Source organism: Oculina patagonica, chromosome 6, assembly GCF_052425735.1.
Source record: "Oculina patagonica isolate OP01 chromosome 6, crgOcupat, whole genome shotgun sequence".
In the NCBI taxonomy this organism is placed as follows: Eukaryota; Metazoa; Cnidaria; class Anthozoa; order Scleractinia; family Oculinidae; genus Oculina; species Oculina patagonica.
Window position 1 is genome coordinate 17,130,818 of NC_135763.1, and position 27,103 is coordinate 17,157,920.

Consider the following 27,103-nt stretch of genomic DNA (forward strand, 5'->3'; position numbering starts at 1 on the left):
ACAGTTTATGGTATTGTTAGTTATTTTAATATTTATTAAAAATTTTGTTTCGAACCTTTTGGTTGTTTCTCAAAAAATTAAATAAGCGCCCTGTCTCGAATAAGCGCCCTCCCTTGAGGTGCCAAAAGTAAATAAGCGCCCCGGGCGCTAAATCAAATCATTACGGTACGTTCGGCCATATGCACGTGCCAAGCACCATGTTTCAACTATGTTCGACCAGCAGTTCATCAAAGCAGTCGATTCTCGATCATGGACAGTTCAAAAGCGCCATAATGATTGTGAAAGTGGCTTTTTTTCTTTGGGATCCTCATATTTAACTAAATCCTAACAATTCATCACCGTAACACATATATCCTTCTAAACAATAGTATTGTTATCGTAAAAAGCTACCTGGAGAACTTGACAAATCCTCGTGCCGTTTCGGTACGCTCTCGTTCTTACTTCGTGCTTCGGAAAGTCTTACTTACATTACTTACACAGATAGTAGCATTATGGTTACCTTGGTAACCACAAAAATTGAAAAAGTAGAAACTTGACTACAATGCACAATGGTATGCTTTGAATTGAAAGATCCATTCGTATATACAGGGGCAAGTCGTTCCTTTCTTTTACTACACGGCCGAGATATTGAGACTTACAGGGATAAAATGGTCTTCCTAAGAGTCGTGTTACTTTATGTACATTACTGAACCACATTTATTACATTAACTACGAAACTACTACCGTAAATAAAGAATAAAAAAATGTTCCGATGTTATAATGCTTAAAATACTAATGTGCTATAAATAATCTTCCCCATGCAAAGAAGTTTTTAAAAATGTTCAAATTCTGGTGTTGTCTGATTTCAGGGTGGATTTGTTCCACAGAACAGATCCCCTGTAGTTTAGGCTACTTTTTCCAGATTCTGTTCTCGATCTAGGAATGTAAGAGTTTGAGTCGAGTTCCAAAGATTGTATATGTGTGTACGTACATTCGAAATATTTGTCATAATCCGCCTCAAATACAATGGAAAAAGATAATAATAATATGGTGACTTTCAAGAGGATTCCAGAACAACATTGTACATCCAATATCAATGAACTGATTTGCTACCAGACGTTTCGTCATAGCATACCAGCTGGTACTAAAAACAAAACTTCTGCACTTTACTACTGCTTTCAAGCACGCGAACTTTAAAGTTCAAACTCTCACTAACGATTGTGATTTTAGCTGCCGTCAATCATAACTACAAGTACAAGAGCAATAGAGCGGTTTTCAATTGAGTGCCGTAAAACCAAAACCAAAGTAATCACTCTAGCCAATCACAAAAGACTAATAAAACAATCTAGTTAACCAATCAAACCTCGAAGCAAATACACGTTGCCGGCACTAAGCGCGGGAAAACGTGCGTAAGCGAGTCACGCCGTGCGATCTCCCGGATTTCAATTTCAGTTTATGGTTAGCATCTCTGGAGTGGTTCGCTAAGTTGATTGAAGGCAACGAAAAACGCAACCGTTGTTTGATCCAAATTCGACTATTATTGAAACGCGCGGTAAAGCACAAAAACATTGTGCTCAATAAATTCTCAGAAAACCCTCTTGACTCCACCATCTAAACTGATACAACACTTACACTGAATAGCATATAAATAAAGCTGGAGCTCAGATTTGTTCTAGCTGGCGTTGTCATCTTGTTTGGACGATATTTGAATAACTATTTTTCCAATATTCTGATTTGACTCCATTCTCTTGTGTGCAAGCTGGATTTGATCCAGAGGAAACACAGAATCCACAATGCTCTTTAGCTTCCCGTTTGCAAATTCTGGAACGATTTTCTCTGTGAATTCTTGTACTAATTCTGCTTTATACTGTGAAATAATACAAAAAACATTAATGTTAGCAATAACTATTGTTAAAGATAAAGATAAAAGTACTATTAAGTGATTGGAAAAATCTATTCATTTGTAATTTTTTTCAACTAACACGAAATTGTTGAGCCAACAGAAATCAATTTTCCGTCAGTTTTGTGGGGGACTTCCTTTTTTTCCGGCCCCGCTACTGGCCTCACTTTGGCATTGAAAAGCGAATGCGGAACAAATGCAGACTTGCTCGCTTGCGCTATGGTTAGCATGAGAGCTACTCTGGTTGGCCCAGATAACATTCCAGTTAGCCAATCAGGTTAGCCTGGTTGCGGTTAGCTCTTAATGGTAACGGTGAAACGATAAAGCCTGCACGTCTGTAATCAGCATTTGTTGCACAATGTTGTAAGGGTGAGGAACCGGGGTAACTGCTCCCGCAGATTCACCACTGATAAAAACTATGTTGCAACATCTTCGTTTCAAAACTGGATGGATATATGAACCTTCAGCCCTCACTAGACTAGTAATCAATTGCTGAATCACAATACTTCTTCTTACAGCAGTTTTCAGTTGAGTGTCGTAAAACCCAAACCAAGGAAATCACTCTGACCAATCACAAAGGACACAGACAATCCAGTGAACCAATAGAAACTCGAAGCAAATACACGTAGCCGCACGAAGCGCGGGAAAACGTGCGCGAGCGAATCACAATTGGTTTTGGTTTTACTTCTTATAGGCCGAGAAAGTGGCGCGAGTTTTTTGAGCCAATCACTAAGTAATGCAAAACCAAAGCAAACGCGAATTACTTTCGACACTCAAGTGAAAACCGCTCTAAGACAAAGATTTAAGTTGTGAGCTTGTGAAACTACTCTGTTAGCCCGAGAGGCCAAATTAATTTCTCTTGTCACACGCAGTACGGTATGTACTCATTTCATGACAGTACAAGGTTGGTGTATTCAGTGCGGCTGATTGATTAGTGATCGGGCAGAAAAACTTAACAAGTGGGACCGTTAGATAATTTATTTGTGAGCTGGTATGAAGTCGGGGGGGATTACAAAATGCATCATGATGGCAGACAGAAAGACGGACTTACAGCAAGAGATCTACTCTTTAGGGTTGTGCCTATAATAGAGGCCCTCTTCCTTAGCAAAACTCCAAGTAGGTTCCCGTTGACGTCTCCTCCTCCCAGGAGGCCATAGACTACCCAACGACCATCAGCGGCAATACAGTTGGCGTTCTGTTCCCAGAACGAACTGCCAATACAATCTAGAATTACATTTGCTCCTTTTCCTAAAAGAACAAAGAACAATATTGGCTGTTATCTTCCAAGCCTCATAGCTCATAATAGTAAGTTCCAGTTCGGGTAGTGAATGGTCCATCAAAAATTGCATATCTCACAGAATCTTAGCCAAATTTCAGGGGTGTCCTCATCTGAAATTTTTCAAGGCTAAAATTCAATGGCAAATAAAGTTTTATGTAATACAATCTCATGCTTGCAGAAAAGATATCAGTCTATCTGACTGATATCTGATCACAATCTCAAATTTACCATTCAACGTGCCCCTTCTAGTGTTTAACTCCAGTCTTGGGCTCAGTATAGCAGTTAAGAACTGGGACTAATAATTTCCCTCTGGATGATTATTAGGATCCTTCTGTTTAACAGCATTTTTGTCACGTGCCTCTAATAATCTTTCAGAACCCATTTACAATGATCATACACCTTTATGAAAGGTGTGGTAGCCTAGACTAGGTATAGTGCACTGGACGCGGATCAAGTAGTCCAGGTTGGAGCCCTGGTCAGGGTCACTGTAGTGTATTCTTGGAATCAGACACTTTACTCTGATGTACTGCCTCTCTCGGCCCAGGTGTAGAAAAAGGCTTAAATGGACTAGCATCAGCCTAATGGGCCACTTCATACTGATCCACCAACTCAGACCAACCAACCAACTGACCTACCCTAACCTACACCATTTTAACAAAGGCACTGTGAGAGTCAGATCTCACACTCAAGAACACTACTAGGGGTTCTATAATAGACATTTTTGTTGTCAGGCAAGTCATTAGGGACTAAATGTAAATTTTTCAAAGTTTTTAGAGTTAGCCAAGGATTATGTAATCTTAAACTTTCTTCTTTGGTATAAAAGGGGATAAGAGGCAATTGTCAGTGGAGATTGAGAAGGTTTACATGTATATAACATAGTTTTACAAGCCTGGAGTAACTCACTCCCACAGGCAAATAATCCTGTGGATTTTACTAGTCAAGATATCTTCATGTTTTGCCAGCATATCTACTACCCCACACCCCCCCCCCCCCCAATCATGCCATGTTTTTCACCCGGGGGGGGGGGGTACTCCATATAATGGCCTATACGGGGAGGCTCCGCCCGAAAAGGGGTGCCTTTCTTAGTCTTTTAGGCTTAAGGTATATAAAAGGGTAGGGATTTCACAAGTTTAGGTATATGAAAGGGTATGTAAATCCGTGATTTAGGTTTTTAAAAGGGCCTTGAATTGAAATATTTCAAACAGACGCACTTTATGGCTGTATTATTAATCGGGCGGGGCCTGGGCCCGATTCATAATCTGCACGGATTTTTTTTTTTTTTTTTTTGTCGGTAAATCGATCCAGACCTACGTGGCCCAGCCAGCTCTTCTGTCACGGTCACGCAAGATTTAATATTTAATAGCGATCAGCCGATCACTCGCGTTTAACATGAACACTCTGCTCTCTGAAATGTATAATTTTGTTTCATTCCATATTTTACAAGAAGAGAGGGCTGAATATAATCACATAGCGAAAACAAAGACCGCTTGGACATGTCCAAGCTATTTAAAACTACCACTACGTAAGACCCATGCCACGCGATCTCTCGCTTGTAGCTATAAATAATCATTCACCTATTTTCTGTTTGAATACTCTGCGCTCTGTTTGTGTGAAATATTTATTGTTGTGTTACTCAAGCGTTTGGCTCGGAGCAAGTACCAGTCGTACAATTTACCCGGAATGTGTTAAATATTGCAAAACGACGACTTATTTTCTGGATATCCCAATTTTTGTTTTGAGTTTACGGTATTTTGAGAATCAAAACGTTATCGAAACGTAAGTTGCAAGCTCAGCAAGAATGTGTCAAAGTACGGGATACACGTCATCGCGCCAGGGGAATTACCAAAAGCTTGTCGGAAGACGCTAAACGGAGAAACACAATGGGATGGCCCTAGTCTACTCTTTATTTTGGCGTGATTTGGCTTTCTTTTAAATGAACTGGTTTGGGTTTATTTTTTTGAACATTCGGAACAAAATAAATATTTGCATGCGTAAGCAGGCATTTTTCCGGCTAGGCATGTGGTTTTAAAAAAGCAAAAGATGACGTGGTAAAGGAAATTCATGTCACGTTCACTCCGTGACTAACGCAAACACGACTTGTGTGTTTCTCAAGTGACTGCTTTTCTAAAGATTGTACTGTGCGGCACCGTGCCTTTAAGCCAAAGCACTGAAAGAGGTCAGGTGGTCAAACATTACCCGCACGATTATAAACTGCTTGCAGTTCTTGTTTTAATTTATAAAGCGCAACATGAAAATGACAAGAAAACGTCCTGTTCTAAGTCTATGCCATGTCTTTTAGGTATATGAAAGGGGTACCTTTTTTCAGTAAAAGGTATACGAGGTACAATTTCTGTGAAAATGGTATATAAAAGGGTAAGGGGTAAGAGCTTGGGGCAGAGCCTCTCCGTATAAAACTTTTTGGAGTGCCCCCCGGGGAGTTTCACTACTTGTGTATCATTTTGAAAAAATTATACAAAAGCAATATAATTTTATAATAATTTTTACCATCAGTAACACTTTCTATCCAACTGTCGAATTTTCCTGTTTTGTAGTTAAAACCTCCCTCAGCTCCAAGCGACACTGCCATCTTGATCTTCTCCTCTGACCCTGCAGTGACAAATGGCCTTGCTCCAGCTAGCCGTGCCAACTGAACCAGCGTTGTGCCAACACCACTGCCACCAGCATGAATAAGTGCTACATCACCACTTTTCACTTTGCCGAGAGGGTGCAGAAGTTGGAATGCTGTCAACCAGTTTTCTGGAATTGCGGCAGCATCAGAGAGTTTGTTAGGGTCAGGTACTGGCATCACAAGTGCTTCCTCTACAGCAACGTACTCTGCATACCCTCCACCTACAGATAACAATTAAATTGTTAGCATACTAAACATGGTGTTCCTCCTTTGTTATTAAAGGTGTGCAGTGGGAAATATTATATGCTGATAGCTGTGATGGAAAGGGTAAGGAAAAGTTTGCATTTGGGTGTTGTGGTCCATCAGGTCAGAGCTTATCCTGGTTTTGCAGCATTAAGCAGGGTGTCAAGTGACAAATGGCACTTAGAAAATAGGAAAATAGGAATGACAATGTCCAAAAAATAGGAAATAAATAGGAATTCTCACCCCAAAATAGGAAAAAATAGGAGGATTTCTTTGAGTTCTATCCTCTTAACACTCCCAACAGCAACTTCGTTTCACAACCCAACGCTTTAATATTTAACAGGCACAATGGCATACATCCACAATGTATTGCCGTATAAACAAATGTTACCAAGCACAACTCGTCCTACAACAATTACCAGATTCCAAATTTCATTAGATACTTCACAAGATGCCTTTACTTTAAGTCATTAGACCTTTAAAACTGTGAGAATGAAAAGTTAATTTTTTTACAAACCGAAACAATATAATGTTCACTTTCACCAAATGTATGTCTTTCTTACAATAAAAGCCAACCACGACTTTGAAAAATCAACAATCAAAAAGTCCAACACTATACTGTTTTGGCTCTTTTAGCAGATTGGGTAACCTTAGCTTTGCTCTCGTTTTTGGCAGCATTTGCTGTTGAGGACATGGCCTTTTCTTTGAGAGTGTCAAAGAAGTTTTCTCTTTTGTCCTATTTTCTCCAAGCTTTGCATTGCTTGGTCTCGCTTGGTCTTAGCATGTGTCAAGCATCATTGTGGCTACATTAACAGTTTGTTTGTTGACAGCTGTGCTGAAAGGGCATCATTAGTTCATCAGCCGCTTTCAAGTCTGCTTTTACTACTTCTTCCTCTCGCATCAGAGTATCCTCACTATCTTGCATGCTATCAGAAGCACTGAGAAAGTCTGGGCACAAGTTTCAGAAGAAAATCACTCATAAAGGCTTCAAAGCGGTCTTTTTTGACATGAAGTTTCAGTTTTTTGTAGAATTTATCAATTTTATTGACAATTTCATTTCAAATATTTCACAATGTTTCTGTGTACCTGAGAAAACCCTAAAAAATAGGAAAAAATAGGAATTTCATGAAAAAATAGGAGAAAATAGGAGGCAGGCCAAAAAATAGGAAAAAATAGGAAAAAATAGGAACTTGACACCCTGCATTAAGCGAATAGAAGCATCTCTACTCCTCCCTGGATGGGATGCTAGTCCATCGCAGGGTTCACTTGCCCCCAGCATATAATTTGCCACTTCCCATTTATACACCTGGGTGGAGAGAGGAACTAGGAGAGTTGCGTTTCTTGGCTAGGCTGGAACCCAGACTGCTTGATTTGGAGTCCAGCACACTAACCATTAGGCAAGTGCCTCTTCAAAGTCAGGGTAAAGTCACTGTTAAGTAGATCATTGCTTAAGACGTCTACATCATATATTTAAAAGTTAATTGAAGCTAGTGTGCTTACCTAACAACAAAGCCATAACTTTGTCGCCTTTCCTGTAGAAGCAAAAGAAAAGAACAAACTTAAAAGTGTTAAATTTTCCATTCGACATCTATGAAATTTTAATAATGTAATTTTCATTTATTTAGCAACTTGCTTTCCTCCAGTCCTGTACATGTATCATGGACTGTACATACTGTAGCCCCCCTCCGGCCCTCTCCATCACCGTCATCCCCCTCCAAACCACTGCCCCAGTCTCCACCTTCTCCAATGTCCTAAGTATGGTTTATGTAAATTCTGCAGTTTGGTAAATGCTGCACAAGCATTAAATGTTCCAGAATTTAGCAGAGATTGAAATACCAAGTACATTATCAAAGTAAAATAAAAGGGGTGGTGAATGGTCCTTCAAAAACTGCGTGTCTTGCAAAGTTTTAAAAAATTTTAGGGTCTCATTGTCTCAAATTTTTCTTTGACGCCTTCTCGCAGTCTCGATTTCCTTTGCAAGGCTAAAAGGTCTCGGGCTCGCAGAAAAGATATCAGTCTCGCCGTCTTGCAAAGTCTCGCATTTACCATTCGACACCCCTAATAAATGGTTTGAACAGTTTTTGAATACCATTCTTTTTATTAGCATAGCCCAGTGGCTGACTCACAATGTAATTAACAAACTTACAACCTGATTGGCTACACAGGAACCTACTACATGCATTTAACAATTAGATGGCAAGCTCTAGATTTCTATCAGCTGATAAATGACAAGGGGCAAAGCCCCGTGTCAACTATCAAACCCACAGACTGCATTTGAATTGAATGCATGTTTGAAACATGCATGCTCATCAGTTTATTCAACAATATTGATGTTTTAAAGATGTGCAACCCCTTACAGTAAAATTAATTTCCTTCCTTTAGTCTTATCAGTCAAGAATAATTCAAATAAATCAGTAATATTTCTGAACTTAAAATTCCTTTGAAATTTTAGCCAGAGAAATAAGAAAACTGCCATTTTGTATAAGACCTCCAGCTACAGCACACTAATGGCTGATAGTTAGTAAATAAGCCTCTTCAGGCATCTGGCATATTGGAGGGTAATGGCCGAGGTTGAAAGATTGTCCAAAAAATGAAATTATGAACAGTCGGCCGCCAAGGGCATTATCCTCCAATTAGACTTGCCTACAAGTCGAGCTCAGAGAGCGCGAAGAGAGCACACAGAGAGCGCGAAAGTGAGTGCGAAAGTGAGCGCAAAGCGTGAGAGCTCGAGCAGGGTCTACTACCACCAAACCGGAAACGAGAAGCGAACGACTTTTAGAAAGTCTTTCCTCCAATATACCAGCAAGGGGTTTATTTATTTTATAACCCTCCGATTAATTTCTAAAACGCGTTTTATCACCCGTATAAGGGAAATAACCCACAGCCGCTGGGAATTTGCCTGGGGGTGTGCCGCTGGGAATTTGGAGGCCTTACCCTATACTAGACCATTTTCAGCTGATTTTTGCAACCCTATACTAGACTAGACACCGAAAATCCCTACCCTATCCCAGACTTGCATTTTTGTAGAACTGTATCACTATCAGTGTTTTAATGGAAAACCATCTGTCAACAACGATGCCGCAATGTTTTTATTAACGTTTGGGAAATCCTCTTTCTCTTCTGAGTTTCTATTCCTATTCTGGACTTATTTCGTCATACCACCGATCAGTTTCCCAGAAAATGCTACCCTTTTCCAGACCAAAACTCTCTGATTTCTATACCCTATCCCAGACTAAACTGCTTGAAAACCATACCCTTCACAGCGGCACATACCTATATAGCTCATGTATGGGAGTGCCCCCCCCCCCCGGGCCCACAGCAATAAACCCAGTGTAACTGCGGTTGAAACAAATGTAAGTTGAATGTGTTACATGATCTTTTAACACTGTGATTGATTTAAAAGTTAGACCTAAAAAGGTCACTTTGTTCATTTGTTTTGTACTCGTCTGTAAAATCGGTTGACTGATATCAAATCGGGCAGGATATATTTAGTAAATAAACCCCTTCAGGCAGCTGGTATATTGGAGGATAATGCCCAAGGCTGAAAGATTGTCGAATTGAGGACAATCTTTCAGCCAAGGGCATTATACTCCAATATACCAGCAAGCCAGAAAGGGGTTTATTTATTTTATAACCCTCCAAATTAATTTCTACAACGCGCTTTATCACCAGTAAATTTATAGGAAAAAACCTACATAATAATCCCGGTGTAACTGTGGTTGAAACAAATGTAAGCTCATTGGTTTACTTGATTTTTAATTCAGTCTGTGATTTCATTGAAAATTAGAATTGAATAAGGGGACTTTATTCGGTTGTTTTGTTCTTGCTCACAAAATCGGGCGACGGATATCAAATCGGACGGGGTATATTCGCTGATACCCGTCATCCAATTTTGTACCACGTGATGCGTTTTGTCCAATGAAAGCACGCAAAAAATAATGAGTGGGTTATAATGTCTGATACGCGTCATTCAATTTTGTACCATGTGATGAATTTTGTCCAATAAGCATGTCCAAAAATTCATTGGTGGATTATAATGTACATTTTTGTATGATATATTAGCTCAGCCAATCAGACTGAGCCATGCTGTAAACAACATATTATTCAACCTATCCAAAGACTCCGTTCCACCGGAATTCTCTAATGTCAGGTGCAGACCGTGCTTTAATAATTAATTTTCCTACAAAAGAAATATCTGTAACACTTGCAAAGCTTTGTCAAAGAAGCCTGATTATAAACATGTAATTTATTTCTTTAAGTTTAAAAACGCCAAGAGGCTTACTATGCATGCGAGCAGCTCCGAATTAAACATTGAGGCTTCTGAGATTCTCCCAAACAATCGCACCTTAGTAACTTATTAACCCAGTAAAACCTTACTTCCATTTGCCAACACATTCCTCGCCAACCTCCTCTATCACACCAGATACTTCTAGTCCTAGAATATCAGACTCCCCGGGTGGCGAAGGGTAGAGACCTTGTCGCTGCAGAATGTCGGCTCGATTTAGCGCCGAGTATTCTGCACGGATTAACACTCGAGTTTTCTCCGCTGTGGGCTTTGGCACTGTACCAATGTACAAATTCTCCGCGCCACCGGTTTTGTAGAGAACTGCTTTCATTGTTGTTTTCGAACAAACCGACACAATTTGCTAAAAACAGTGACACTATAAAACAAAAGAAAGGTGTCTCTTTTCTCGTTGCTAATTTGCAACCAATCCCGTGAGATTCAAATGACAAAGGCGTGGCAGCCATGTTCAGTGGTGGAAGACACAAAAGAAGCTATTTAGAAATCTTTTGTTGTCAGCACCGCCATGTTGGTGGTCTTGAAGTGGATACACTCTAAGTTAGTAGTACTTGAAGTACTTACCTCTTTGAACGAAATGATGCCATAATATATTGCAGGCTCAAATTTCAAGAGGTGGACGAAGCTGTGAGTGTCAAGCCCGACTCGAAACGACCGAGAATAGAAAGAAAATTGGTTTATAGAAAACTTCTCTCTTTTGCGTATAGCAATTTTGTAACTATTGAAATGTGGGAAATACGTGAATCCAGGATTTTCTCTAGGTCAGTTGGTCGATCCCGAGCGGGGGTTCTGGGAGGGGGAAAGGGAAGATTGGGAAGGGGGCTACTAAAAAAAATACATATACTAGAAGGCACTGCCCCGAGGTCCAAACCCTTACGCTTTTATAATTCGTTTTGACAAAAAAGCTAACCCTTTCATAGACCATCGTTAGGAAATGTGTCAACGACCGTTCGGTCGCTCTGATCAGGATAGTTTGAAAGGAACTTTTAATCCCTACCCTCTTTCCAGGCTAAAGAAGGACATCCCTTTCGGGCGGAGCCTCCCCGTATAGTCCACTCTTGGGTGTACCACTCCCGGGCGGTCAATGACAAATACCAATCACCTTTATTCGACTATATGGCTGGCTAAGCTGTGCAAAGATCTGTGAAGTGCATCGGACTGGTTTTATATTAGCTTTGTAATGTGATGATGAGCTCATGGGACAGACTTATGACATCATCAACTGATAACAGCTTTTCGCCTGACTCTAAAGATGACTTCCGCTCAGGTTGTCGAAGCTAACGTCAGTCACCAACAACACCCGGACGATCACACTGTTCGAACTCATTTTATATTTAAACATACAAGTATAATTAAGAGCTATGAAGATCACTTTCTCTATTTTGACCCTATTTTAGATGATTCTAGCTAGCTGTTACATAAATACGTGATGTCTTTCGGTGAAGATAATAAACTGTACTGTATTGGTTTGCAATGACACAAAAATGATGTCCCTTTCAATTGCTTTGTAATGTGTTCCTGTTAGGCTTACTTTGACGTAATAATCCATGTTATAATTGGCCTGTGACCACAGGCGTGCCAACAACGTGAAATGAACCGTGCAAACGACGTCAGTTATTTACTGCACTTGCAAGGACAACGGCAATGCCCATGTCAATGTCCCGGGGCGGTTCGGACGTTCTCGCGTCATAAAGACTAACTAAGGTTTTTTCTTGTTAAAAGATCGTTTCCCAGAACATCGCACAGTACTCCCATGCACAATTCAGAAAAGTGACAACGAAATTACACCATCCCCCTCAGATTTGAGCCTTAATATTATTTAGCCTGCGTAGCTGCCCGTTTCGATGGTGCAAAAAGGAGTGTAGCGGTTCCGCCGCTCGTTTTTGCCTCGTTTTGCGCCGTCTAGACGGCCAGCTCAAAGCCTTAATAAAATGCCAAAACTTACTGAGCGATACATTTCATGATAACACAAGATGCAGCAGGCTCTGCGGCTTTCAAGAGGGCTTTGGACCCGATTAACTGATTCGGCTAGTATTCAAACCAAAACTGGCGATCACCTCATTGTTTGTAGCACAACAGTATACAGTAAACTATATTATAATATATATAGCATAGTTTAATTTTTAATTATAATATACACAATTTATAGTATAAGGTAAACGGTAAATTTTGACAAAACCTCTTGATCCCACTAAAGAAACTATTAAATAAGTTAGTTAGAGCTCAGATTTGGTTTTCTTGGCGTTTTCGTCTTTGGATGATATTTGAATAACTATTTTTCCAATATTCTCATTTGACTCCATTTTCTTGTGTGCAAGCTGGATTTGATCCAGAGGAAACACAGAGTCAACAATGGTCCTAAGCTTGCCATTTGCAAACTGTGGAACGATTCTTTCTGTAAATTCTTGTACTAATTCTGCTTTGTACTGCAAAACAACGCAAATCGTATGAAAACATTAGTATTTGCTGCTTAAAATAAAGTTTAAATTAGGGCCGAATCGCACTAACGGACAAATTTTGTAACAATTGGTATATTTCATCATTAACGTGTCACTTGTTACAGAAAACAAGTGTGAGTGCGTTTTTTGAGACCTAGAACTTGTCCAACATTTCAGGAAAACAAAGAAGCAGTTGTCTTATGATTGGTCCGCGTTGCACGCGCGATAGATGTTGTCAAACAATTGCAAAAACAAGTGCAAACGACTTGTTGGACAAGGGCAAATTTTGTCAAAATGGACAAATCATCAAAGGGGCCGAAGTCCTGCCTCAAGGCAGGACAACTCATGACAAGTCGCATTCCCATGCCCCTCGTAATGCCAGATAACAATATGTTGTTGATTGGCTATTGTGTTTGGTCCAAATTGCACCGAAAAACAACACGCACTCAAAAGTTGTTGGGATAGTATGCACCGTGATGTGGCTCTCACTATCATAATCCAGCCGCAAAATCTTTTCGCGAGAGGCAAAGCATATTTATAAGTGAAGTGTTTCGGCCAAATGTAAGAATGAGAAAAGAAAAAGTTATCTTGAGACGACTCATTATCACTGCATGAGAACACGCGTACTTTAAATGCGAATTGTTTTAGATTTTTTTTTACCGCGTTGTACTGCATATTTGATGTTTGCCCAAGACGACCGTGCTGAGAAATGTACAGGGATGGCAGAAGCACGTGCAGAGCTATTGTACTAATAATTACACCTTTTGTTTTCTTCAAAATGTCTCTGACTTGTCTCGACAATTTTGTTTTTGTAAAAAATGTTATGACATTTAAAACTTGTCCGCAAGTGCGATTCGGCCCTAGACAATATACAAAGGCAAAAATATTAAATTAATAATTAAAAACCGAACGTTTTCAACCATGTCAAATGTAAAAGTATTTCACACCAATCGCAAACATTTTGAAAAACAAAAAAATCCTGGTACTTTTTTTAACAATTAGAAATTGCCGAACCAACAGAAATCAACGCTTCCTCGATTTGTGAAAAATTGCAATGAGGTAAAGGCCGCCGCAAGAAAAGTCGGTAGTTAGACTTTCTCAAAGTCCGTCGCTCACAAGAAATTAAACTTGTGGCAAGTTTTACGAAACAAGTTAGACTTTCTCAAAGTACGTTTTACTTGTTTTTGGCGGAGGAAAAAGGGACGGACTCGCGACTTTGTCGCCCATAAGAGTCGACTAAAAAAAGACATCTAAGACAAAAGTTAAACCTCCAAGCTAAGAACAACGCTTCTCATATAACAAAGGATATTGTAATTGGCTGGCTCTTAATCTGGCACAAAAAATTGTAACCACCCAGAGACACTAAACTTATTTTTTCAGTGCTTGGTCATCAGCATGGATTCATTTTGGCTATTATTTGGGTCCCTTCCACGTAGCATATGAAAATGACCAATCTTCCTTAGATTTTTCTTTGGCCAACTCTCTGGAAGTTTACAAAATGGCACAACAAACAGCAAGACACATACATCAAGAGGTCTACTTCTTAGAGTTGTGGCTATAAGTGAGGCTCTCTTCCTGAGCAAGTCTCTGAGTATGCTCCCTGTTACATCTCCTCCTCCCAGGAGGCCATACAGTACCCAACGACCATCAACAGCAAGGCTTTTGACATTCTGTTCCCAAAACGAACTGCCAATACAATCTAAAATGACATTCGCTCCTTTTCCTAAAAGAATAAAGGACCATTATTATACATGTATTGACTCTAGCAGACGTTTTCTTTTGAGACACATGGCTCATCAGTTCTGGCCTTACAGCTTCTTTAGTGTAAAGAGATTGGGAGTAACATTCTTTCCTTCCGTGCAAAATGCAGCATTTTGTCATGTCGCTTTAATAGATTTTTAGAACCTATTTATACAAAGTTTTCAACCGAGGTACGAAGAAATTCAATCATTCACTTGTCACGAATAGGTTCAATTTGCGACGTTTTATGTTTTTAGAGTTACCCGAGGATTATACGATTTTTAACTTTCCAAATAATCGAAAATAGACAGACAGCGAGACAGACAGACAGACAGTCTGAAAATAGGATTTCCGTTAAAATAATAAACATGTAACTATAACTAGTGGTAACCACAGGTCAGAAAGTGACGCACTTAGAAAAGGTACTGGTACGAGAGTGCGTAATTTTAGATGGCAGTAGAGTTTTCCGATTTAACGGAAATGGAACGACTTTTTCCGCCTGTTATAGCTAATTAGATGCAAAGTGTCGTTTGTTTCAATTTGCACAATGAAATTTCAGTTGTTATTCATTGTCTACGAGTAGATTAAATTAACAATCCTTAATGGTGGAATGCTACTATACTCTTTTTAAACTGCTTAAAAATCAAGATACAATGTTTACGTATCACAGTTTTCCCAGAAAAATATATTGAAAACAGCAGTATGTTTTCTGAAACAACTGAAGTAAAACGTTTTTAGGTGACAAGGTATCCATGGTGTAAAAAATAGTTACTGAAAGCATAGTTCTACGAAGGCGGCCTTTTTATCACACACGTAAAAGCCTGCGAAACCTGTGAAACTCACAAGTAACGTAAAACAAACAACGACCAAGACAATACCACGATCAACCTGGAAACAATAAAATGCAGGAAAACAATAGAAGAAACAGTTTACAAGTTCTTACACCAGAGTAAACCCCATGTTAACGAACATGAAAGTTTTCGCAGCATAACTTTTTCACAAGTTATTTTCCATCCAAACAGTTGCCATTTGTGGAACTTCACACTTCTCTACGGTTTTGCAACTTGCTTATTACCACCAAATAAATAGCAAGATGGGAGTTGAAAAATGAGGCGGTATCTATTTGTTCCATTGTTTTCTTTTCATTTGCACATAAATATTCCACGGGTAAACACCACATATTACCTTTTTTGTCACACCTTAGGAACGTACAACAGGCGAACATCACACTAGCCTGTGTACAGCCGTCCCGCCCCACTCAAAAAAATCGCATTGTTTTGAGCGGAGCGGGACGGCTGTCTTGTCTTTTGTTTCATAACTAATTCTTCTTTCTTTCGAAACTGTGCCCATGCCATGTGGACTGACTGCCTTCAGATATGTAATTTGACGAGGAGAATACTTTTTTTGAGAGTTGCACTGCATGGTAATATTCCACTGCCCTCGAGCAGTGGACAACACGCGCGGAAGAAAAAAGTTACCAAAGCGTGAAATGTCAAATCATCGATACACAGCTATTGAAGATATGATGATTATGCAGGCTGTTGAGAAATGTGGCCGCGAGTGGCGTAGCGTGCCCAGGTTAATGGCTGGAAATGTGTTTGTGCATTTTATTCGAAATAAAAATTAAACAGTATTATTTTTTTAAATTCTTACCTGTTTGGCAATGCGCCACATTTTACTGTATTGGTAATAGCTCTCTATAATGAAACGTGGTTCGCGCAAAATATAAGATTTCCTGATTTCGAGATTTCCGTTTACCGTTAGTACGGTTATCGTATCGATTTAGCGAGTAAGAAATACACATCATCAAACTTCAATCCTAGAGCAATAACATAGTGCAACTTTTATGTCAATCCGATGAGGGGAAATTTTCGGTTTGGTCCTGTACAGCCCCCGAAATGATCCCGACTCCGAAATGATCCCCAACCCCGAACTGATCCCCAAATAGCCCCTGAAATGATCCCGACCCCGAATTGATCCCCAAATATTTTCACGCTGACCCCGAAATGATCCCCACGTAATTTGTGGAATGGCGTTTTAACTGTAGAAGTGCGGACTGCTCAATAATAAGCGAAACTGAAGATTGCAAAATATTTTCTTGTTACCATTACAAGTAATCTAATTTTACTCAATCAAACGTAAATTACGGGAAATGTCTTTCTAATATAACAATCGCTAAAAATATTAACGGCTTACAGTTTTCTAAGATAATGAAATTTATAACAAGAACACCGAAGAGCATAGCCTGATCCAACGAATTGGATCCGACTATGGATTACCGTACTTGTTCTTCATGCAATAAACAACGCGCGCATTCGCTTTTCTTATCGAAGGCTGTGGTAATGTTCCTCAACCTCATGGCCATGGCTTAGAAATGCCATTCGGTTGTGTTTGTGGTTGTGGTCGGTGTTAGATGTATCACTTGGGATGATTATTCGCAGGGCATCCAGGGTTTTAGTTTGTCTGCGACGCAGGCTAGCCATCCTCTCTTAAGGCCCGTTTACACGGGTGATTTTTGTTGTGTAACTCGTGCATTTTTTGGCTGGCCAAAGTTGCATCAAGTTTCGAAACAGGTCCGAAACTCTTGCGCTATCGCGGCGAAAAAAATCGCCATAAAATCGCCGCGAGTTTGCAAGCGTGTAAATTAAATTAAACTAGTGGCGATTTTATTGCCCTGATATCACAGGAGTTTTGAACATGTTCGAAATTTGATGCAACTTCCATGCGGAAAAAATTGCATTGAGTTGCGCGACAAAAATCGTCTGTGTAAACGGGCCTTTATAAAGCTTGACGCTGTGGCTACATAGAGAACACAAAAACAAGTATGATGTGATTGCGACATATCAACAGAGAAAAAATTCAAATAAAACGAAAATTAATATTTTAAGGGCACTTAATATTGCCTTTCTTTATTCCACTTTAACTATCTCTGAATAAGTTTTAATTGCTGCGTTCGAGAGTACTGATTAACAATTCTCACGACTGAAAGTATGTCTATGAACATAACAATCCAATTAACACAATTTTTTTTCAGAAAAAAAGGTTCTTGCTTTTTGGGTTCCTTATTGAGAATAACTAAACCAATTTTTTAACATAAAATAATAATTAACTGTTTTTGGTCACGTATTGCACTCAGTTATAATAGCACTTATTAAAGTCCTTTCCTATTTTAAGTTGTACTTTGCTTTATGGCTTCAGTTACCCTTATTATTGAGCAATCCACATTCCTATACACCTTATTCCAAAATGGCCGCAAATACATTAATCTTTTGCCTATATGTTAATTAGCCCTTATTGCCTCGTTTTAAGCCAATGATTCTTTTGAATTCTGCAGATATGATCGAGGCAACGAGGGCCAATTAACATGAAGACAAAATAATAATGTATTGTCCGCCATTTTGGAATAAGGTGTATGCTTGATCGCCATTCCAAAAATTACTTGGGGATCATTTTGGGGTTAGCGTGAAAATTCTTGGGATCATTTCGGGGTTGGGATCATTTCAGGGCCAATTTGGGGATCAGTTCGGGGTTGGGGATCATTTCGGGGTCGGGATCATTTCGGGGGCAGTACAGTCCCGAAAAAACTGTTTAACCCAATCCCAAACTTGACGGCAACATCGTTTTCTTCTAGGATAGCTTTTGACATCTTAGACTACCGTAGAATCCCACTTTCCTGAGGGATAGCGAAACAGAGAAAACAAGCGAGCAGATTAATGTACTTTTAAAGGGCTAACTAAGTGAATTTAATAATATTTTCAATAGGCGGAAAAATGTGTTCCATTTGAGTGAATTTTCCGCTAAATCGGAAAACTCTAGTGTAGATAAATAAATGATTAAATGGACAAAAGACAATTATCCCGAGTAACGCGTCACGCAAGGAATGCATGTTTTTATCTTTTTGGGAAGTGTAATCGAGCACGTGGTGTGAATTGAGATGTGATTTTTCTCAGTCGGTAAACTCGCTATGTTGTGCTCGCCTTTTATTAACGTGGCGCGATTAATGATAAATCACGCTTAATCGCCGCTAACCGGCCGCGAACCAGTCAGAGTTGTTTTTTGTCGGATTGACAGTTTAGTGAAGTGTAGTCGAGCACGCGGTGTGAATTGAGATGTGATTTTCCTCGGTCAATAAACTCGCTATGTTGTCGGTGTTATAACGAATTTTTCGAGAATAACCGTTGTTGGAAATTCGCTTTGCCGTGGTTTATTCGTGATACAATCAGAGCAAATTTTCGCAAAAGCAACACCCGTAAAACAAGTCTGCAAATTGTAATGTTTGCAATCTTCCATGTGACAGAAGCCTAGATCTTATGTGACAATCGTTCTTGGAGAACAGATTTTCTCTTCCGGTGTTACGACAAACTGTTGTAATTGACACATTTTTCGCATTCCGATCGTTCTTAGTGGAAGAACAAAATTTTCAACTTCCGTTTTCTGTTCGTCTTTTATTAACGTGGCGCGCACAAAACGCAATCCGCTGGTCACTGTTAAGATTAGGGTTGCGGGCCTCTCTTGGGCCCGCAATTTTGATGTATTTTTACAGGCCTGGAACTAGTCAGGTCAGTTTTCCTGTGGTTTCCATGTTTCATTTGCCACTGCTACATTGCCCCGTGAGTTACCCTTCCTTAACCATCATGATAATTCTTTGTAGAATATAATAATACTAAAATAATTACCATCAGTAACACTCCCTATCCAACTGTCAAATTTTCCTGTTTTGTAGTTAAAACCTCCCTCAGCTCCAAGTGACACTGCCATCTTAATCTTCTCCTCTGAACCTGCAGTGACAAATGGCCTTGCTCCGGCTAGCCGTGATAGCTGTACCAGTGCTGTGCCAACCCCACTGCCGCCGGCATGAATAAGTACTACTTCACCACTCTTGACTTTGCCGAGAAAGTGCAGGAGTTGATATGCTGTGAGCCAGACTTCTGGAATGGCTGCAGCATCAGAGAGCTTGTAAGAGTCTGGTACTGGCATCACAAGAGCTTCCTCGACAGCAACGTATTCTGCATACCCTCCACCTTAAGACATATTGTAACAATTGAACAGATCGGAAGACATATACCTGGTGTAACCCTGGCCATAGTCAATAAGTTCTTAAAAATAATTGCCCCCGCAGGGTTTTGGCCCAGAGGCCAAAACCCGAGGAGGCATCATTGTAATCCGCGCGAATATAGAGTATATATATAGTATATACCAGAAAAAATCTCGATTTGATCAATTTTTGCCCGCAAATAGTCTCGGGAGTTGTAAAATGCCGACAAGCTGAAAGCCAGCAAGTAGGTATCGGGAGTTGTAAAATGCCGACATACCTGGACGGTGATTGGTCAATGATGACGCAAGTAAACGATGACTGGGTGATGATGACAACCCAAAACGTGAGCACGTGCACAAATGACAACAAGTAAACAAACGAAGCTTGTAAAGGTTGATTGCAGTTGGGTAGAATTTTGAAAAAGATAATTTGAGGTTTTATTCGAGGCCTATTCATTTCACAATGTCTAAAAGCCGAAAGCAATGCAATTGTTGAAAAGACTTCGCGATAATTAACCACAGGCAGACCACCCTATGTGTTCGTGGTTAATAATTGTTCACTTAAGACGAACAATAGAAATATGTTGAAATCTATGAGAGTTACGAATAAAGCTCTGAATAAAGCTCTGAAAATTATATTTATAAATGAACCTCTTTCGAAATATTTCAATAAAGGTGAATTAAATGTTAATCTATTCATGTGTAGTGTTTTTTTCGCGTTCTGGGCCGTATTAAGCGTTTTTTTTCGTATGTTCTAAGATTCTTGAAAAGTTAATGTATAAAAGACTTATTAATTATATTGATAAGCATAACATTCTAGCAAGTAATCAATATGGGTTTCGAAGTAAAAGCTCTACTAATCATGCTATAATTGAACTTGTTGATAAAATAACAAAGGCTATTGAAAACAATGAATATACAATTGGCATATTTCTCGATTTGTCAAAGGCATTTGACACTGTCAATCATGACATTCTCTTGCAAAAGTTATATTTTTATGGTATACGTGGTAAATGTCATGACTGGTTAAAGGACTACCTCACAAACAGAAAGCAAATTGTTAAATATAATAACACAAGATCAGTGGAAATGAGTATCACTTGTGGCGTTCCACAAGGATCTGTCCTTGGTCCTTTGCTTTTTTTAATTTATATTAATGATTTAATAAAGTCAACTAATAAGCTATCATTTATTCTATTTGCTGATGATACTAATCTCTTTTGCTCAGGAAAAGATATTAAGAAACTTGAATCTACAGTAAATGACGAGTTAACCCATGTTCAAGAATGGCTTAAACTAAATCAACTTACACTAAATGTCAAAAAATGCAATTTTATTGTATTCAAATCTCATATGAAACAAATAAAAACAAATTTGTGTATTAACTTAAATAACCAAGAAATCCAAAAAGTAGATCAGACGAAATTCCTTGGAATTATAATTGATCAGCACTTAACATGGAAAAGTCATATTGAATATATTGCGACAAAAATCTCTAAAACTATAGGTATTCTTTGTATCCGCTTCTATGTTAATCAATCACTTCTGAAAATGTTATATAATAGTTTAATTTATCCGTATCTCTTTTATGGTAATACTATTTGGGCAAATAATTATCCTACCAGGCTTGACAAGTTGCTCAAACTCCAGAAGAAGGCATTGCGAGTCATAACATTCTCGTCATATAAAGCTCCCTCTCGTCCAATTTTTGAAAGACTGAATTTATTAGACATTAACCAAATCAATGATTTTCTAATAAGCATCTTCTGTTATAGTCATAAGTCGAACTCTCTACCAGCGTACTTCAATGATTTCTGTACAGAAAATTCTCGAATTCATAATCATTCTACAAGAAAATCCAATGATTTACGCAAAAAGTTCAATAGGACAAATTTGGGTGTGTACTCGACAAGAAATAAAGTAATTAATATATGGAACACTATTCCAAATGAAATAAAATGTTCTGTCTCAATACATGTATTTAAAAGAAAGATGAAACAGTTTTTACTGTCAAATTGTTGTGCCTATTCAATTTAATATTAGTACTAGGTTTTTCAATCACACTTGTTGATTTTGAATGATGTAATGAATACACTTCTCGCTAGCTGAATCCTGATACCAAATTGATTAAATACTTTGTAATTAAGGTCTTAGTTAAAGGGGGACTATCTAGTAAAAGCCTGTAAGGGTTTCTTTAGTCCTCCTCCATTCTTTTATATGTTCCTAAATTTATGTAACATGTAGTGACCAAAATGGAAATAAAATTGATTGATTGATGTTACGTTCGGCCGGTGGTCTCCTTTTCTCTTATTACCGACCACCGGCCGAACGTAACATACGAAAAAAACGCTTAATACGGCCCAGAACGCGAAAAAAACACTACACATGAATAGATTAACATTTAATTCACCTTTATTGAAATATTTCGAAAGAGGTTCATTTATAAATATAATTTTCAGAGCTTTATTCAGAGCTTTATTCGTAACTCTCATAGATTTTAACATATTTCTATTGTTCGTCTTAAGTGAACAATTATTAACCACGAACACATAGGGTGGTCTGCCTGTGAGTTAACTAAGTAACTCGCAGAGAAGTAACAAAATCCACATTTTTTACATCTGAGTGGCCGAAGAAGAAATATGTCTAGGAACACGTACGAACATATCAAGCCATATCTTCAAATTTGTCTGCGATTTACGAAAAGCAAGCCTTAGTCCAAAACCGCGATTTACCAAGCGCAAACTACTTGAACGGAAAAAAGCCTTGATCAGTCTATCTCCGGACGCGATTTACAAGAAATTTAAATAAAGATCTCGAGATAATTGTTTAAGACTCGCGGCAGGCGAAACCGGAAACCAGAAGCGAGCGACTTTTAGAAAGTCAAGCGTTTCATTGTCAAACTTTGAAAGGTGAGAAATTCTTTCGGTATCCTTTCCTTTTAAAAAGTTATCGTTGTCATGAAGCGTGATTTACGATAAGAAAGCCTTTGTCCAACTGACCGTGATTTACCAGGCACAAACTACTTGAATGGAGAAAACTTCAAAAGTCTTGATCGGTCCACTTCCGGACGAAATTTTAATTTTACAAGATGATATGGGGCATCAAGAAAAGAAATTCAAAAGATATCTCAAGATGCATTGTGATTATTTAAAACTCGCGGCAGGCGTTTGCTTTGAAAGAGGTGAGAAATTCTTTCGACATCCTTTTCTTTCTAAAGATTGATTATTCTCATGTCATTCTTCATGCTCGGGCTCTCAGCCCATATATTTATAAAACAATTGGGCCGGCTCAAATGGTAATTTTAAAACGTTTTGCTGTTTCTAAAGTTTATCCTCGCTGAGATCAAGACTTTACCACAGTGAAGTGAGTTCGATTCGAGCCCGCAAAGCGGCCCATTCAAAGCGACGAAGTCGCGAAAACGAGCCACGCAAGTCGTGATAGGTCGACCGTCCCGTCGTGTTAAATTAATAAAGACGACGGACTTTTTCTAAAGTCTAGCTTGAGTCTAGCTGAGATCCCCCACCACAGCAAAACATGACAAAGATGTCAAGATGCTGTTGCGTTCTTGTAATTAAATGATTTACCGTATCATAATTAATAATCATCCAAAATAGAAAATTAATTTCCAATCAAATGTCTGAATTGTAGAAAAGGATGAACAGCAAAGAAAAACCGATAAACATCGTTGAAACTTCGGGGGCAACCTAGTGTCAGCTATTTCTAGTATATGACTGAATTTACAATAATTGATAATTATGTTGCATGCAGGGCTCTCGATACCTTAAGGAGGCTCGATGTAGTTTTTTAGCCGAAGGGTGGTTGTTTTGAAAATTAAAATTACCTAGGAAGCCAATGTTCGATTTTTGCAAATTTTAAATTTTTACCCGTCACTTAGTCACAACGGTTACCATTGACGTTTTCTTTTGTTTTCAAACAAGCTTGATTTTCTCGAAATCTAGATTGATTCTTGGTGTTTATTTTTTGATATGTTAAAGTTTAGTAGATTGACTAACTGTTGACGAAATTTTAAAAAAAATCTGTAAGAGCGTTTTCAAGTAAATCAAGAATGAAATTTTCAGAAAAACACCGTTTCAATATAAAAAAATAGGCGCTTTAAAATTGTTTCGTATTATTTGAGCACAGTTACTCTCACTGAAATATAAATACCTAAACCATCAAAGACCATTAACTAAAAGCGAAAGACTTTTTGCTTTAATTTGTTAAAATATATCGACTGCCGATTGTAAGAAATTATAAAAAAATACCAAAAACTTCATTCTTGATTTACTCTAAAACGCTCTTACAGATTTTCCTAAAATTTTATGTACAGGTAGTAAATCTACTATACTTGAACATATCAAAAAATGAATACCAAGAGTCAATCTAGATTTCGAGAAAATCAAGCTTGTTTGAGAACAAAAGAAAACGTCAATGGTTGCTATGGTAACCTTTGTGACAAAGAGACGGGTAAAAACTTAAAATTTGGTCATATTTGATCATAATGGTGTATTTTGGCAAAAATCGAACATTGGCTTCCTAGATAATTTTAATTTTTAAAACAACCACCCTTCGGCTAAAAAAACTACATCGAGCCTCCTTAAGTAGTTTGTAAATGGTGCTAGAGATATTACTAACAAAATTAATGGTCAAAGAAGGCAGCTGGACTCAAAATCAAAGCAATGTATACTGGGGCCCAGGAACCGGCTGGAACTCATTATAACTGCTGGTATCAGTTTTCTAGCACCAAGTCTACTTTTAATGAAATCAGTGACATGTTTAACTTAACAATGTTATGTACCAGTGTTCTCCCTAGGTACTTTAGGCCAGGCGGGCCGCATAGCTTGATTCACAGGAAAATCGTTGCCGCCTGGCTTAAAATTGAAGATAAAAAAAACGTAACCTTAATTTGAAATCTGGAACTGGGAATTCCTATCCATAAACAACAAAGAAGTCGATAAAAACTTTTAATACAGTGATTAATTACCCTTGCATCAATATGTTCAATCCTGTGATGCATTCGTTTTGTTGGTCGGCAGCTATACCAATTAATCAAATTGTCATAGGAACACAACGGCACTTCAAGGTACTAAACGAAATTCCCGCGTTCGTGGAAAGAATGGTGAACTCAATCGACTCGGGTTGCTCGGAACAGAAACAAAAAGCTTCTCAAAGCCTGACGCAAAGTTAATTATAAGTTCATTTCTTACTCTGGAAATGAGACAGAAAACGTGGGGAACAAGTTCCACAGATCAGGTTTTGACATTTGAAAATCACAGTCAGAATACCCCCTGGCCTTCACAAAATCCTAGGGAGAACACTGTGTACATGTCTAGCTTGCAATTTCTAGCTTTCTTAATGCTGAAAATTAAGCATCTTGATGCATTGGCTGATGATGTACAAAAAGTCTATTGGCTTATTACGCATTATTAAACTATTGGAACCAACTGCATACCTCCCAACAAGGCCATAACTTTGTCACCTTTCCTGTAAAAAGCAGAAGAAAAAAAATTTCTTTGAAGTGGTCACACAATTTCATACAAATATCATTTGACAGTCTAATCTCGTACCCAGATCTTCTCAACCCTCGGAAAGAACATCTGGTAAAGTCAGATCTTACTTGCGTCAAATGTGTCAGAAATGCGACACACGACGCGATTATGCATGCTCGGCAATTAAGTGGATAAAAAGCTCACTTGGCCACTGTAAATAGCTCAAGAACTTCTTTCCTATACAAGGAAAGACAAGGAACACAACCTTGAGATACAGTTGGGTAAGAAAAGAGCAGCCACTCATTTTTTGTCCAATGAATTATAACACTTTTCCCGGCGGGAAAAAATGGGCGCTGCATTTGACGTGTACAAGCTAGCTGTACATGTGAAGTATGCGTCAGATTTGCAAAGCTTTTCACCCATCTTTTTACCCACAAATATTGTCATATTAAAACATTTTGTACTAACAAGCTTAAACTACAAACTGTATCTGCAGCTAATTACGAAACAGTTTGCATCTTCCGCGCGCAAATGCTGAAGATTTTCATCAACCAATCAGAGTGGCGAACTGAACGCACTTGACCAGATGTGTATACTACCGTGGTAAGTAGACATCTGGGTACAAGATTATTGACAGTCTAATTTACTCCATAATAACTACTTGTCTCCCTCCTGGCTGTGCATAATCTCCCCTGCAGGGTCATAGTCTATTGTGTTGGTTGAGTACATGGCATGAAATTTATACAGTAGGGCCAATAAAATTCCACTACATTAAGTAAAACCACTTAGAACTGCTTCATACTACAATTGTGTGGATCCAGAAAATATCTAAACCTTCTCTATAGAGGGTCATTGGAAATAGCCTATGGGTTGTATGGATACTGCTGCTGCCCCATTCTTATGGAACAGTCTTCCTCTGCCAATAAGACAGGAAACATCCATCGATCTTTTAAACGTTCTTTAAAACATTTTATTTAGAAAGGCTTTTAGTTAGATTTTTATTCATTTATTTAATATTGTATTCTAAATTTTACTTTTTACTACCTTTCACTATTACTCTGAAATTTTAATATGTAAATATTGTAATTTAAATTCATTTTTTTTTAACTTTTAATTTAGTTTAATAATAATATAATGTAATGCGCTTTGAATATTTTTATAGAAAAAGCGCAATATAAGTATTAAATATTATTATTATTATTATTATACTTTCTAGAACAAAACACCAAGTAAGTACATGTAAATCTAGGGTCTGTCCTCGTGCCTATTCCAAACATCGTGCTACTGCAATGCCCAACTCAAATGAATTTGGCTTGGCAATCCAATGACACGCAATAGCACTACAGTGATTTTAAAAAGCGAATTTAATGCAGTCACGTAAAATTCAAACTATATCAGAAACAACATAACAATTTAGTTTGGCACGGCAGCACGACATTTCGAAAAGGCCTTACATGCACAATTAAAATTGTAGCCGCCCTGACCTACTAGCCTGTGGACATCTGCTCCTGCAGCCCTCCTCCCACATCTTCCAGAATTTTTTAGAAGAAAGGGGTAGATATACACAGACTATAACCTACCCACCTTCTCCTCAAATACAACAAGAATCAAAACCCCCTCCCCCCCCCCCCCCTCCCCTGCTCCTCTGCCATTGTTTTGTTTCACTTGCTTTGTTTTGATTTTACAACTGGATCATTCCAATAAAAACTTACTTCCATTTGCCAATACATTCCTCACCAACCTCCTCTATCACACCAGATACCTCTAGTCCTAGAATGTCCGACTCCCCAGCAGGGGGAGGGTAGAGACCTCGTCGTTGAAGAGTGTCGGCACGATTTAGCGCCGTGTACTCCGCGCGGATTAACAACCGAGTTTTCTCCGCTGTAGGCCTTGGCACTGTACCAATACTTAGATTCTCTACACCACCGGGTTTATAAAGAACTGCTCTCATTGTTGGATTCCCAAAGACGGACGTAATTGCTAAAATAAATGACACAAAACAAAGAAAAGATGCCTCCTCGCACATGGTTAATGCGTCGAGTGAAGCTTGGGGCAGAGTTGACGATACACCT

General features: G+C 38.6%; 2 protein-coding genes across 2 annotated transcripts; both read right to left on the reverse strand.

Moving 5' to 3' along the window:
- Positions 1–668: 668 nt before the first annotated feature.
- Positions 669–11,073, reverse strand: LOC144655911 (quinone oxidoreductase PIG3-like). Its single transcript, XM_078516097.1, has 5 exons — positions 10,408–11,073; positions 7,531–7,562; positions 5,664–6,008; positions 2,931–3,127; positions 669–1,846 (listed from the first exon to the last, which is right to left on the reverse strand). The coding sequence occupies exons 1-5, from the start codon at positions 10,644–10,646 to the stop codon at positions 1,652–1,654; spliced, it is 1,008 nt and encodes a 335-aa protein (XP_078372223.1). The 5' UTR covers positions 10,647–11,073; the 3' UTR covers positions 669–1,651.
- Positions 11,074–12,190: 1,117 nt separating this feature from the next.
- On the reverse strand, positions 12,191–27,057 carry LOC144657741 (quinone oxidoreductase PIG3-like). Its single transcript, XM_078518087.1, has 5 exons — positions 26,744–27,057; positions 24,995–25,026; positions 19,185–19,529; positions 14,295–14,491; positions 12,191–12,756 (listed from the first exon to the last, which is right to left on the reverse strand). Exons 1-5 carry the CDS (start codon positions 27,055–27,057, stop codon positions 12,547–12,549), a joined length of 1,098 nt encoding a protein of 365 aa, XP_078374213.1. The 3' UTR covers positions 12,191–12,546.
- Positions 27,058–27,103: the final 46 nt, after the last annotated feature.

Coding starts and splice junctions, on each gene's coding strand:
- LOC144655911 (XM_078516097.1), bottom strand. CDS start 10,646: ATGAAAGCAGTTCTCTACAAAACCGGTGGCGCGGAGAATTTGTACATT. Junction 6,009..7,530: donor AGTTATGGCTTTGTTGTTAG/GTAAGCACACTA, acceptor TGTTATCTGTAG/GTGGAGGGTATGCAGAGTAC. Junction 3,128..5,663: donor GATAGAAAGTGTTACTGATG/GTAAAAATTATT, acceptor TTGTTCTTTTAG/GAAAAGGAGCAAATGTAATT.
- LOC144657741 (XM_078518087.1), bottom strand. CDS start 27,057: ATGTGCGAGGAGGCATCTTTTCTTTGTTTTGTGTCATTTATTTTAGCA. Junction 14,492..19,184: donor GATAGGGAGTGTTACTGATG/GTAATTATTTTA, acceptor TTATTCTTTTAG/GAAAAGGAGCGAATGTCATT. Junction 12,757..14,294: donor TAAGAAGTAGACCTCTTGAT/GTATGTGTCTTG, acceptor GTTGTTTTGCAG/TACAAAGCAGAATTAGTACA.